The following is an 11,549-nucleotide window of genomic DNA, read 5'->3' on the forward strand; positions in this document are numbered from 1 at the left end:
AACAGCCCACAGTAGTTCTCTTACAGTTGAAAAAGAAGCATGTTTGTGTGAAGTGCACTCTGAATTGAAGGAAGGCTTGATTTTACAGGAAGGCTTGGCCAAAGTCCTTTGACTCCTCACAGAACGACTTCTAGAGATTATGAAGTGTGAAGCGTTTGATTTCGTTGGTCAAATAAGACGCCAGATCCTTTACATATAAAGTTGTTTGTTTTTTTTTTTTCACAAGTTCTGACTGTGAAATTATTTATCTCCCTCTGCCTCAGAAATAACATACTACTTTATGCAAAGAGCTCAATTTGAAACGAACGCATTCAGAGGCCGTGAACGGGTGAATGCTTGGCACTGACATATTTCATTTCTGTTTGAACGCTTTACTCTAGCGAGTGAACACTTAAACGACTTTTGTCACGCTAACGAGCCTCCGCGCTGACAAAAGCCTGGAGTGATTTATCCTTAAATCCGCTTTCAGGGCGGATGAGAAGAACGAGGCACATGCCTGGAAACAGATTACAAAGGATCAACAAGTCTTCCCTCACGGACGCCGGGGCGCTCAGCCCAGCACCGGCCGAACCTGTCCGCTTCGCGGGCTCAGCGTGCCGCACAAGCCTTCCTCACCTCACCTCACCCCACCCCACCGCGCCCACCGCGCCCGCCCCGCCGCCCCGCCGCCCCTCGCAGGGTGCGGAGCCGCAGCCGGCTCCTCCAGCCCCGCACCTCGCGGGGATCGCCGCCCGGCCGCGGAGGCGGGCAGCCCCGTCCGTGCCCCCGCGCGCAAGCAGGACTACCTGCTGGTCTCCAGAGACGAGTACCGCTCGGGCAGCACCTGCAGGCAGCGCTGGAAGAAGCGCACGTGCCGCTCCTTCAGGAACTCCAGCCTCTCCGCCTCCGCCCAGCTCGGCGCCGCCATCTTGCCGACACGCACTGCCGGCGCGCTGCGGCTGCGTCACGCGCGGCCCCGGAGTGACGTCACGGCGGGGGTGGGAGAGGAGCTGACAGGAGACGGCTGCGATTCCGGCTGGCGGCTCACAGCAAGCGGTGCTGAAGGGTAAAGCCTCCTGCTTCTTGTTTTTAAACACGGAACGGGTGTGTCTGCAGGGTTAATGTTTTCTGGTAAGAGCCGTCGCTTACCATTTCAGATTTTTTTCCTTCGTCAACCCGTTAGAAAGGCTAAAAATTGCTTTTTAGAGCAAAAAAGAGTAAGTTGTTCAAGTGACCAAGTTGACATGTGCCTCAGGTTAAAACAAAGAAAGATGGTGTGTCACCTTCTCTCTTAATTTGGCCAATCTCCTTTTTTTCCTTGCTTCTCTACTCCTTTACCTTGCTTTTACACAGTTTGTAGCTTAAGTTTTCGCAGATACTGAAACAGACAGAAGAGGATAAGCTAATTCCCTTATACATATTTTGAGTGAAAATAAATGGTACCAAAACATGTACGTATGCAGCAATTTGTCAGCTTTTGCCTTGACCTTCTTTTGCCCTGGTGCAGAATAAATTCACATTAAACAGTACTGAAAAATCACAAAGGCTGTCTGTCAATGAAATTTAGTGTGAATATGGACAGCAATACCAGTTCTCAAATAACAAATTCACACTGAGACAGGACATAACTAGATATTACAGCTACTGAAAGCAGCAGGATCGACAGACATTTACTTTTATGACTATATCTGTATGTAACAATTGGGTCTCTCACTCTCCATGGAAAAAAAAAAGTCGACATCAACTCAGCCATTTTTTCCCAAAGAGACTGAATTAAACAAAATCATCTCTCTATTTAGAAACACAGACTTCAATAATCCTACAGCCAGAACTCAAATATTGAGGAAAAGAATATCTTTGTCCAGAACAAATTTTTTACACTGGGTGTTGACAGACATTGTTACTCCTACCAAATTAAAAACAGATTTAAGTGAGTAGAACTAGAGTGTCAGGGATTTAAAAAAAAATCAAAAGTATGAAAATATTTAGCAGATTGAATCATACAAGGAAATTGGTAAATTTAACATAATTGTATGCGTGAATGGAGAGCTAATTACGAATTCACTCTTGAAATTCAGTAATTTCTTCTGCAGCAGTTCTCCTCCTTTTCAGCTTTCTCTCTTTTTTCCTTCTCAAGCTTCTCTTTGTTCTGCAAAGTATTCCTTTCCACCAGTAACTTCATGTGGCATTGGTGCTGGCATTCTTTTAGTTTCTTTTTCTCTTGCTCTTGCTCTAGTTTTACTTGTGATGCTTGTTCCATCGCAGATGTTATTGCTTTCTGTTTTTTCCATGCTGAAATTGCTGCCTGTTGTCGTCTTCTTTCTTCTGCTTTTTGCATCTGATCTTCATACTGAAGCCTTTGAACAATTTCTGATTTTTCTTTCTTCTTCAGTTTTTCTTCTTTTTCTCTCTGCTGCTTTTCTTTCCATTTCTTAATTAACTGCAGTAGAACAGCAGGAAATAAAAAAGATCTTCATTAAAAAAAAGTCTTACACATTACTGTTGATTGGGTCTGATAAAAATATGTGCTACAAGAATACAAACTGAAGATAGCATAACAAATCTATTTAAGGTAAAAAGACAAAAGAGCAGAACCTATTTCTGCCTTCTTACATTCATTTATTTTTTTTTTTTATTTTAGGCACCACACAGGGAGGCTCAAGACTGGCCAGCTGAAATAAGTTATGGAATTCATATTATCTTGGGATAATTATGACTACTGTTGTCTTTTTCCTCAATGCAAATTTATGTTTTTGTTTTGTTTTTTTTTTCTTTCTTCAGAATAGCAATTCTACTTTCTTCTTTTTAATGTATGTCTGTATATTTTTTGTTTTTCAAATAAATATAGTTCTTGAAGGAATTGTAGTTTTCTGCATCAGAATTTGACTGGTGTACTACTTACATAACGGGACAGACATTCTAAAGGACATGTAACAAGAACTGCAGCTTCAAATGGCATAGCTTACTGCTCTTGGCATCTAACATGCTGGACAATTTCCATTTAAGTATTTATAATACACTCTTGCAATACTCAGTCCATATCAGTATGCTGTCAGGTCTACATTTGTTTGTAATTCTTTAAGACAAAGATTTTGTTAAGTTGAGGATGCTAAAGAAGATTTCAGTTGCTTATCACCAACTGCAACAGAAATCCACTGAGCACTACCCCTAGACAAGCAAATACAAAAATAACAAGTGCATGTATTTTAAAAATATGTATATTTTCCTTAAAGCTACAAAGCCCCCAGAATAGTCATTTTACCTCTTTTTTTTTGTCTTGTAAAATGAGAAATTCTCGATACCATATGCCATGTTGTTCAACATCTTCTTTTGTTCTTCCACAGAGATACTCGAGGGCTTCATCCACGTAGGACAGCTTCCCTTTGTGTTTAGTCCATACTTTAAGAAAATTCTGATGATCACCATCATCCCAACCTCCTTGCCTCCCCCCTGTTTGCTGCAGAAATCTTTCAAACTCTACAACTTCTGCAGGTAGATGATTTCCCAGTGTTTTATTAACTGAGATCCTAGCTGACGGTAACTTCAAAACTTCTTCTGTTGTTGAGCTGCTCGTTGCCCACAGTTCCACTTTTTTCTCAAAGATGCTGAGCTCATTAACTGCAGTTTTTTCATCCTTCAAAAGCTGTTCATATCTAAGAAGAGAAAGAACACTGGAGTGTAAGAATCCAACAGTCAATGCTCACCGAAAATGAACTTTGGAACTGCTCAATGCCACAAAAAAATTATTCTTGAAAGATTAAGAACTGACATGGTAACACAGACGAGAACGTAGTTGTAACGATTCCAAATGAAGCACAATAGAATTTGAATTAAGTTACCCTTTTAGTGGAAGCATACGCATATGGGAGGCAAACAATTCACTCAATCCTCTCCTGACACCACAGGAAAGAAAGGAGAAAAAAAAGTTCACTTAAAAAAAACCAAACAATCTAAAACAATCTAATCTGTTCTGCAGCTTTTCTCTGAATAGCCTTTTTATAAGCAAATGGTTGTTATGTTAAACCATGCAACAACTATATTAACAGCCTCTTTGGAATGTTAATGTGTTAATTGTTTGAGTTTTGATTGACATACTACAGCAAAAGAGAATAGTTTGTTTGATTGATACAAAGCTTTCATTGTGTGTCAGGAAAGCATTTTTGTAACTGAAGCAGACATAAACGTACATTTGTCTCTGTTCATCTTTAAAAGTATTGATTGCAATTTCAATTTCTTCCAACATTTCCTTGAGCTCGTCAACAACTAAAAAGGAAAATAAGAACATATCACCTGAGAAGTTTAAAACATTTTAATAATAATTCTCCATTATCCATAATTGTAGAGAATATAAAGGGTTCTGAAATGTCATTATTTCAGAGTACAAAAAAAGCCACAATTCCACTTGTTTTACAAGACCCTCATTTATTCAAAAGGCATGATTTCACAGTGACTTAGTCAAATAAATACAAATCCTGATATAAATGTTTACTTCAGTTGAACAAAAATCTTATTCTAGGTAATCTTTGATTCAGAAAATGAGACAGCCTTATCCTAAAGTAAAGAGTTTCCACTTTTGTCTTTTGTAACAATGCAGTTAGTGACTTTGAAAGCACATTCTAATCTTTTTTCCCACACCAGACTGTACCAAGTATATTTAACCTACAGCTCACTGCTTTATTCAAAGCTGGGCTTACAAAGTGACTTCAGAAAGTAAGACTTGTATTCTGTACTGTCAGCATGCTGTAAACCTCATCTGCAGAGGGTGGGTAAGCCTGCTGTTTAGAGAAGACCTCTTGTGCAATGGTAGACAAATGTTTTGGAATGTGTGCGTTTTAAACCTGCAGAACAACCCTACAGATGCAATGAATACAGTTTAACTTGGACCTACCTGACACCATTATATCATCTGTAACTTTTAGTTCCACGTACATCTTGATCTGGCATCTTTGCTAATGATTTAAGGAAGATGCATTTTTTTTTTTTATAGTATAGACACTCAATAAATGAAATGACATGCATTTCATCTAGCATCCTCAGCTGCTACAAGAGCTTCAGCTTGAGTTCAATTACACTGCAGCAGATTTAAAAAAGAATTTTTCTTTTAGTGCTTGTTTCCCAAGAGGTTCAAATCAAACTGAACAAGTTGCCTCAGCATTTCATGCAGAATATTTCTGCTTGCGCTTCAAGCTAGATGGTCTGTGGATGGCTTGAAATTAGTTCCATGAAGATACTCTGTGACCTTCTATCAGATGATAAACTGCATTACAAAACTACTGTACATAAAAAAAAGCATATAGAAAATACTTGACTTCCAGCATTCTGAAAAAACAAACCCATGTAACTTCTGGGACAACATGTATTTCTCAGTTTCTGCTGAGAACTGCAAGAGGTTTTACCATTTCTGACATTTCTCCTTCCTTATCTCTCCCTTCCCAGATTCCTGGAAGAGCAAACAAACCACAGAAGCATCCGAAGACTGTAAGAGAATCATAAGCAATATTCAAAGGAACCTGTCTATGAAGGAAAATGTTTTAAAATCTGTTTGCATAACTTACATTCTGATGTATGTTTCACATCTTCCAGTTGTTGCTGAAGTCTCTTCACTTTATTACGTATTTTTGTTAGCTGCTGCAGGATTTTAGTTTCTGTTAAACAAAATAAAGTGCTGGTAGTCCTAATGGTTTCTTTGTCTAATAAATTCCATGCAAGATTAAAAGCAACAAAGCATCCAAAATAAACCAGTAATTTCATTCAAGCAGTAAGTTCTGTTTAATCACATGAAACTGCTGTTCATACCACCCATTTTAACATAACTGCAACTACATGTAGCTGAGTGCGTGTACTATACATCTCCTCATCAGGTTTTAAAATTAGTAGCTTCTTTCTAACGGTGTCAACAGTGTAGTCACATACAGATTAATGCAGTTTTCTCTAATGTTTTTATCATGTAACTGGATTAGGAGAACAATACTGCCTGTAAAGAAAGCAACTCCACCTCCGTTATGAGTCAGACTCTCTCCTATACCTCAGAACAAACTTGGAATCATAATGAAGAAAACAACTTACATAAATCTAGTTAGAAATCATATGGTATTTGCTGTGTTAACTGAAGTAGAATTAGTGTTTGCAGGAACTTCAAGCATGCATGTGCTTATTTACTTTGTTACCATTTAGGAGTTTATGAGTTTGTAGGCACTATTAATTAGCATGAAGCTCTGGGCCATTTTAAGGTACTACAGAGTCCTCTATCCTAAAAGGATTGGTTTATAGGAAGAAATAAGTAATAGAGTCCAAAATCTAATGAAACATAGCTAATACGTGATCCTACTAATTCACAGTAAAACTACAGAACAAGTAGAAACACATAGGTTGTGTTGAAAGACCTTAATGAAGTAGCACAGTAAATGAGAAGCCTGGGAGATATATATATGCACCCAGAAGATCCTACCCTAACACTTTCACATCTCACATCTAGTACCTTAAAACTCTTTTTTATATTTTTATCTTGCAACACTATATATACCCATACTTTCATACTTCTCCTTATACCTGAAACATTTTCTGATCTTTTTAGCTTAGTCATTCCTTGGAAATATTCACATTTCTTAAGGATTGTAAGATATAAAAAATAGGACAAGATCTGTCAGTTAAGATATCCATATTGAAATACATACAGATTTGTGAGGAAAGTGTATTTCCAATTGTTTCCTTGAAATCTTCCCCTTATTCAACTTACATAGTTTTGATATTCTGTATCAAAAGACATAGCTTGATTTGATTACTTTCAAAAAATTTAGGTACTTCATCCAGGTTGTCACTTTCTGTCTTTCACCATTTAATTAGTATGGCAAGTGGAAAAGATGATACAGAACACACTATGTTTATCATCTCACAGAACTATTTGCACGATGAATATTATTATCCAAGAAAGAGAAAAATGCAGCCACAGAACTGAAGAGTTCAAAAGCCAGTTTGTAGGCAGGGTAAGAAAACCTTCTTTTATGTATCTTAGCAAGATTATAATAGATTTTGCAGAAATCTGTTATAATCCTACAGAGTGATTGAGATAAGACTGAGGAATGATTGACATAGGAAATCTAAATTAAGCATACAAAACTGCTTCTAAGTTTCTAAAACAGTAAGATTTCACCTAAATTTTTGTGAGTGGTATCTGCTGCATTTAAGTCTAAAAGAAAACAATAATAGAGAAGGCTCAAGATGTTTATGCTACTGAATTTTGAAAGTGAATCAAGAAATTGTTCTTTACAACCATCAGTAAAATAGTTCAATCATCAGTAAGACACTTCAATCAGAATCTACCTCTCAACCACACTAATCTTTCTAACACTGCTAATTAAAAAATTAAGCAAACAGCTGTAAAAGTCAGCAAGCAAACAGAAGAAAAAAACATATGAAAACAACACCCCCAAAAAGGTATCTTACTTTCAGTTTTCCTATCGACAGACATTTTACACTCCAGTTCTTCCAGAATGCTGTATTCTGCTCTGGAATCACTCTTCCTATTGTAAAAACATCCATTTTTGTCCTTCTGTATATTTGCAAGCCTGAAAAAATAATATTGCCACATTAAGCAAGCAACACTTTGTAAAGCAGCAAGATTTTCCAACATTAGTATATAGGTGATACTGGTCAGCAGAAGCATCTCATATTTTGTACAATTTACTGGTTTTACTCCTACTACCGTTCTCAAGGGAAACTCTTCCAGTTATAAGCCCATGCAACGAAGTAACCCAAGAATGTGGACAAGCAAGTTAAAGAGGAAATTATCTAATGGACAAGTAGTGCTTCACACAGTAAAACAGTGAGAAGCTTTATCTGCATGATGAATGCTTACTAGGGAGCCTTATGAGAAGAAAGCACTGATGGGACACAGGCTGTATTACTGCACTTGCACACATAGATGGAGCCCCAGCAAAGACAAAACAAGTGTATTCCCTCAGGGTTATTTACACTGGCAGTGGTACTACTGCAACTGAATATTCAAATTCAAGTTCATTAAAATTGGAATAACTCAAAATATTAAAGCTGCTACCGTTTGTCACATACAGATTCAGTCCTGTATATTTGTTTCCTTACCAGGGTAAGAAACTTTCAAATACAACTCAAACTATGTTCTGCTTTTTTCTACTACAACTAGGCACTTTGCTAAAATTTGACCCAGAGAAGCACAGATGCAAAACCACCACAGAAACTGAAGTCCATAGCATATCTGTGTAATTTGGTGCTACCATTAAGAGATCAGAGCAGTACCCACTGATGCCATGCTGAACAGAGATGCAGCAGTTAGCAGTGTCAAGCAGAACTACTGACAACCCAAAAAACCCTGTCTCTCAGAATGAGATTGTTTCTACAGTAGGCTATAGATGCTGTGTAGTTGAATCCTCTACACAGCACAGAGATGCCTTCATAGTTTAAATGCTTTGCTGCCCACTGGAGTTCACGGACCAGACGAGAGTGATAAAATCTACCACAGTGTACAGGAAGCCTTAAGAGCACAACTACAGAAGGACTGAAGTGTGCCATAGTTAATGGCATCCAAAGCTGCTTGAGAATCCCTACATAACTCAGCAGTCAACTTCTGAGCCATTATCCAGACTCCAGGATAATTAGAGGAGCTGATCTAATCAGATGGCAATGTGTCTCCATGAGACCACATAGCTCATTCAAGATTTCTAACTAGAAACTTCTGCCACCTGGAGTTGGCTGGCTAAGCCAGATACAGCCCTTATTCAAGACATAGGGAAGCACATTTAAATTACTACTGTGCTTGAGCTGTCCTGAATTCCCATTTTCAAAAGCACCAATATTCTAGAAGTGCTCTCAATTTTGTATGAGGAAGCTCCTTTAATGCTGCTACTATTTCTGCTTTGTTGAGATGTTTTAAAGGCTTTAATTCCCTAGGAAGGCTAGCACAGCTAAGTAGGAAAACTAAGAACTCAATAATGCTGCAAGCACACCCAAGTAGAAAAACAGGGAACCAAGTAATGCCACAGGCACTTCCATTTTTGTGAATCAACTGAGCATTAGCAAACTGAAGGAGACAACTGATCAAAGTCCAGGTGGTAATTAAAACAAGGGGCAACTTCAGAGCTCAGAAGCTTATCCTAAATTACTATAACCATCATAATAATCTACCTGGGATTCTGCAAATGAAATTGTAGCCTCAATACTTAATTACCATGAATTATTACCTTTAAGCATAATTTATATTATAGAGTCACAGAATTACAGAGATTGGAAGGAACCTCTGGATATTATAGAGTTCAACACCCCCACAAAAGCAGGTTCCCTACACTAGGTTGCACAGGAAAGTGTACAGGTCTCAAATCCAGAGGAGATTGCACCACCTCTTTGGGCAGCCTATTCCAGTGCCCTGTTACTCTCAGGATAAATAAGCTCCTCGTGTTTGTATGGAACTTCCTATGTTCCCAGCCCATCATCCCTTTTTCACAGAGTCCACTCCCAACAACCTGGCTCTCATATTTAAGATATTTGTAAAGAGTGGTGAGATTCCCTCTCAACCTTCTCTTCTCCACACCCAAGAGCCCCAGGTCTCAGGCTTTCCTCATTCTGGAGATATTACCTTCAGAACAGCATGAAATTACACTCAAGTTTGGTTTTTTGTTTGCTTGGGTTTTTTTTTTGTTTTTTTTTTTTTTTTTTTTTTTTTTTGTTTTTTTGCTTACTGAGTTCTTAAATTTTCTGCTATTCTTACAAATTCTGCTTCCTTAGCTTGTTCAGCTTTCATCTTGCAGTTCTGAATTTGTCGAGCAGCACCTGCAGCACTGAAAAAACTGTCATTCTGTAAAATAAGACAAAACATTTGTTTTTAAATACTGGTTGTTTTCAAGCAGACGATGCTGAGATCATGAACAACACGACTTCAGTGTTACACTGCTGTACTTCAAAGAACTTGTCATGCCGGTACAAAAGTGATGGGATAGCAAACCTAGGTGTGAATATAAAAAGGCATCCTTCAGCTGAGAAATGGAACGAACAGCAACTCACTTTAGCAGAGAGAGCTGATCTCACTGACCCTGCAGCCTTGCCTTCATGGCTGCTTTTACCCGAAGATTCAGAGGTAACTCAGCACTTGGTGGTAAGCACACAACCAGCGTTAGGCAGACCGTGCCGTCTCGTCCAAGGAAAGCACGCCGGCCTGACTTCTGAAAGCCTCTTAATATTCCTCGCATACTGTTAACTCTTAATTCACAGCAACTTCGCAGCTCTCCCGCCACGCCCCGGCCCTTCCCGCCTCTCTGGACGAGCCGCCCGCGCCCTCGCTGCGCGCTCTGCTCTCCGTGAGCAGCCGGCGAGGCGGGCTTTGCGGTCGGGCCTTTACCTGCTGCTGCTGCCCCAAGGCCGCCGCGCAAACCGTAGCCAACGCAGCCATGTTGGCCGCCGGCAGCCGCCGCCGTCCCGCCCCGCGCCGGGCGTGGCCGTGGGTCCGTCCGACGGGCGCTGTTGAGCGAGGGCTGCTCGCCGCCCTGTGGGACTGCGGTGTAACGCTGCGGAGCGTTTAGTGCTTCAGACGGGGCGCTGACATTGTAGGGAGTGGCATTCGCTCTGGTGCTCTGAAGGGAAAACCTGATCTGGGGAAAGAGGTCCTGAATTCCTGGGCTGGGGATAGTGTGCAGGGCCTTCAGCAGCGTGGCACGGGCGGGAGGTGACTGCCCTGGGCCTGGTTCTGGCAAGAAATAGAGATTTATGTTATTCAGTACAGTCAAGCTATCATCACAGAATTACAGAATGGCCTGGATTGGAAAGGACCGCAGCGGTCATCGAGTTTAACCCCCCTGCTATGTGCAGGATCACCAACCACCAGACCAGGCTGCCCAGAGCCACATCCAGCCTGGCCTTGAATGTGTATCAAAATCTCATTTTTCACTCACACGTATTCACAAAACTTCCAAGGAGTTGCCATTCAGGTTTTCTATTTTTATGCTGTTGCATATGGAAACAACTACACTATACATTTCACTTGTGAGAGAGAAGCAGAAATATATTTACTCATTTAGTACAGATGTAATGCAGTGATCTAATGTGTCAACAGGATTTGAGATGGCTAGAGACGCTGGATTATTTACCGCATGGAGGGCAGGGTTAAACAGAACACACATAGGGATCCTGGGTTCAGCTGAGGCAGTGTAAAAAGCACATAGATGTTTTCATTATTAGTGAGTGATAGATGCCACAGTGGAGAAGAGCTGCTGCCAGGATGGCACAGCAGCAGAGGATGGGACAGAGCCAGGACAGCCAGCCTGAATCAGGCATGAGGTTATTCAATACCATGTGACATCGTGTGCAAGGCTGTAAAGCTGTGGGGAGTTGGCTAAGGGCATGCTGCTCTTGAGAGTATGCCGGGTGTCAGTCAGCAAGTGGTGAATAATTGTGGATATAGTACACATGTGCATAGTTCCCATTTCATTTCTGTTTCTGTTTTCCTTTTCTGTCTTATTAAATAGCTCTTATCTCAACCAATGAGTTCTGTTTTATTTTCAGTTCTCTCCCTGGTCCATCTGAGAGTGAGTGAGGAAATGGTTGTTATG

General features: G+C 40.1%; 2 protein-coding genes and 1 long non-coding RNA gene across 3 annotated transcripts in view; 1 reads left to right on the forward strand and 2 right to left on the reverse strand.

The window, feature by feature from the left end:
* The window catches only part of PGGT1B (protein geranylgeranyltransferase type I subunit beta), a 31,702-nt gene extending 30,783 nt beyond the window's left edge, over positions 1-919 (reverse strand). The window contains 1 exon segment of the mRNA XM_042874272.1: positions 786-919. Within this exon segment, the coding sequence (XP_042730206.1) occupies positions 786-907 (122 nt within the window). The 5' untranslated portion in view covers positions 908-919.
* Positions 920-975: 56 nt separating this feature from the next.
* LOC122181698 lies at positions 976-5,649 on the forward strand. The gene is made up of 4 exons (XR_006179548.1): positions 976-1,110; positions 2,621-2,660; positions 3,324-3,471; positions 5,416-5,649. It is a non-coding gene; the product is annotated as an uncharacterized LOC122181698 (long non-coding RNA).
* On the reverse strand, positions 2,121-10,411 carry CCDC112 (coiled-coil domain containing 112). The gene is given in 8 exon segments (XM_042874316.1): positions 2,121-2,247; positions 2,249-2,419; positions 3,242-3,632; positions 4,167-4,242; positions 5,535-5,624; positions 7,423-7,544; positions 9,687-9,802; positions 10,343-10,411. Coding segments are annotated over 8 exon segments (1,047 nt in total). The 5' UTR covers positions 10,394-10,411; the 3' UTR covers positions 2,121-2,217.
* Between the last annotated feature and the right edge of the window lie 1,138 nt (positions 10,412-11,549).

This window comes from Lagopus leucura, unplaced genomic scaffold (genome assembly GCF_019238085.1).
Source record: "Lagopus leucura isolate 7727_CA_CO unplaced genomic scaffold, USGS_WTPT01 Super-Scaffold_54, whole genome shotgun sequence".
Lineage (NCBI taxonomy): Eukaryota > Metazoa > Chordata > Aves > Galliformes > Phasianidae > Lagopus > Lagopus leucura.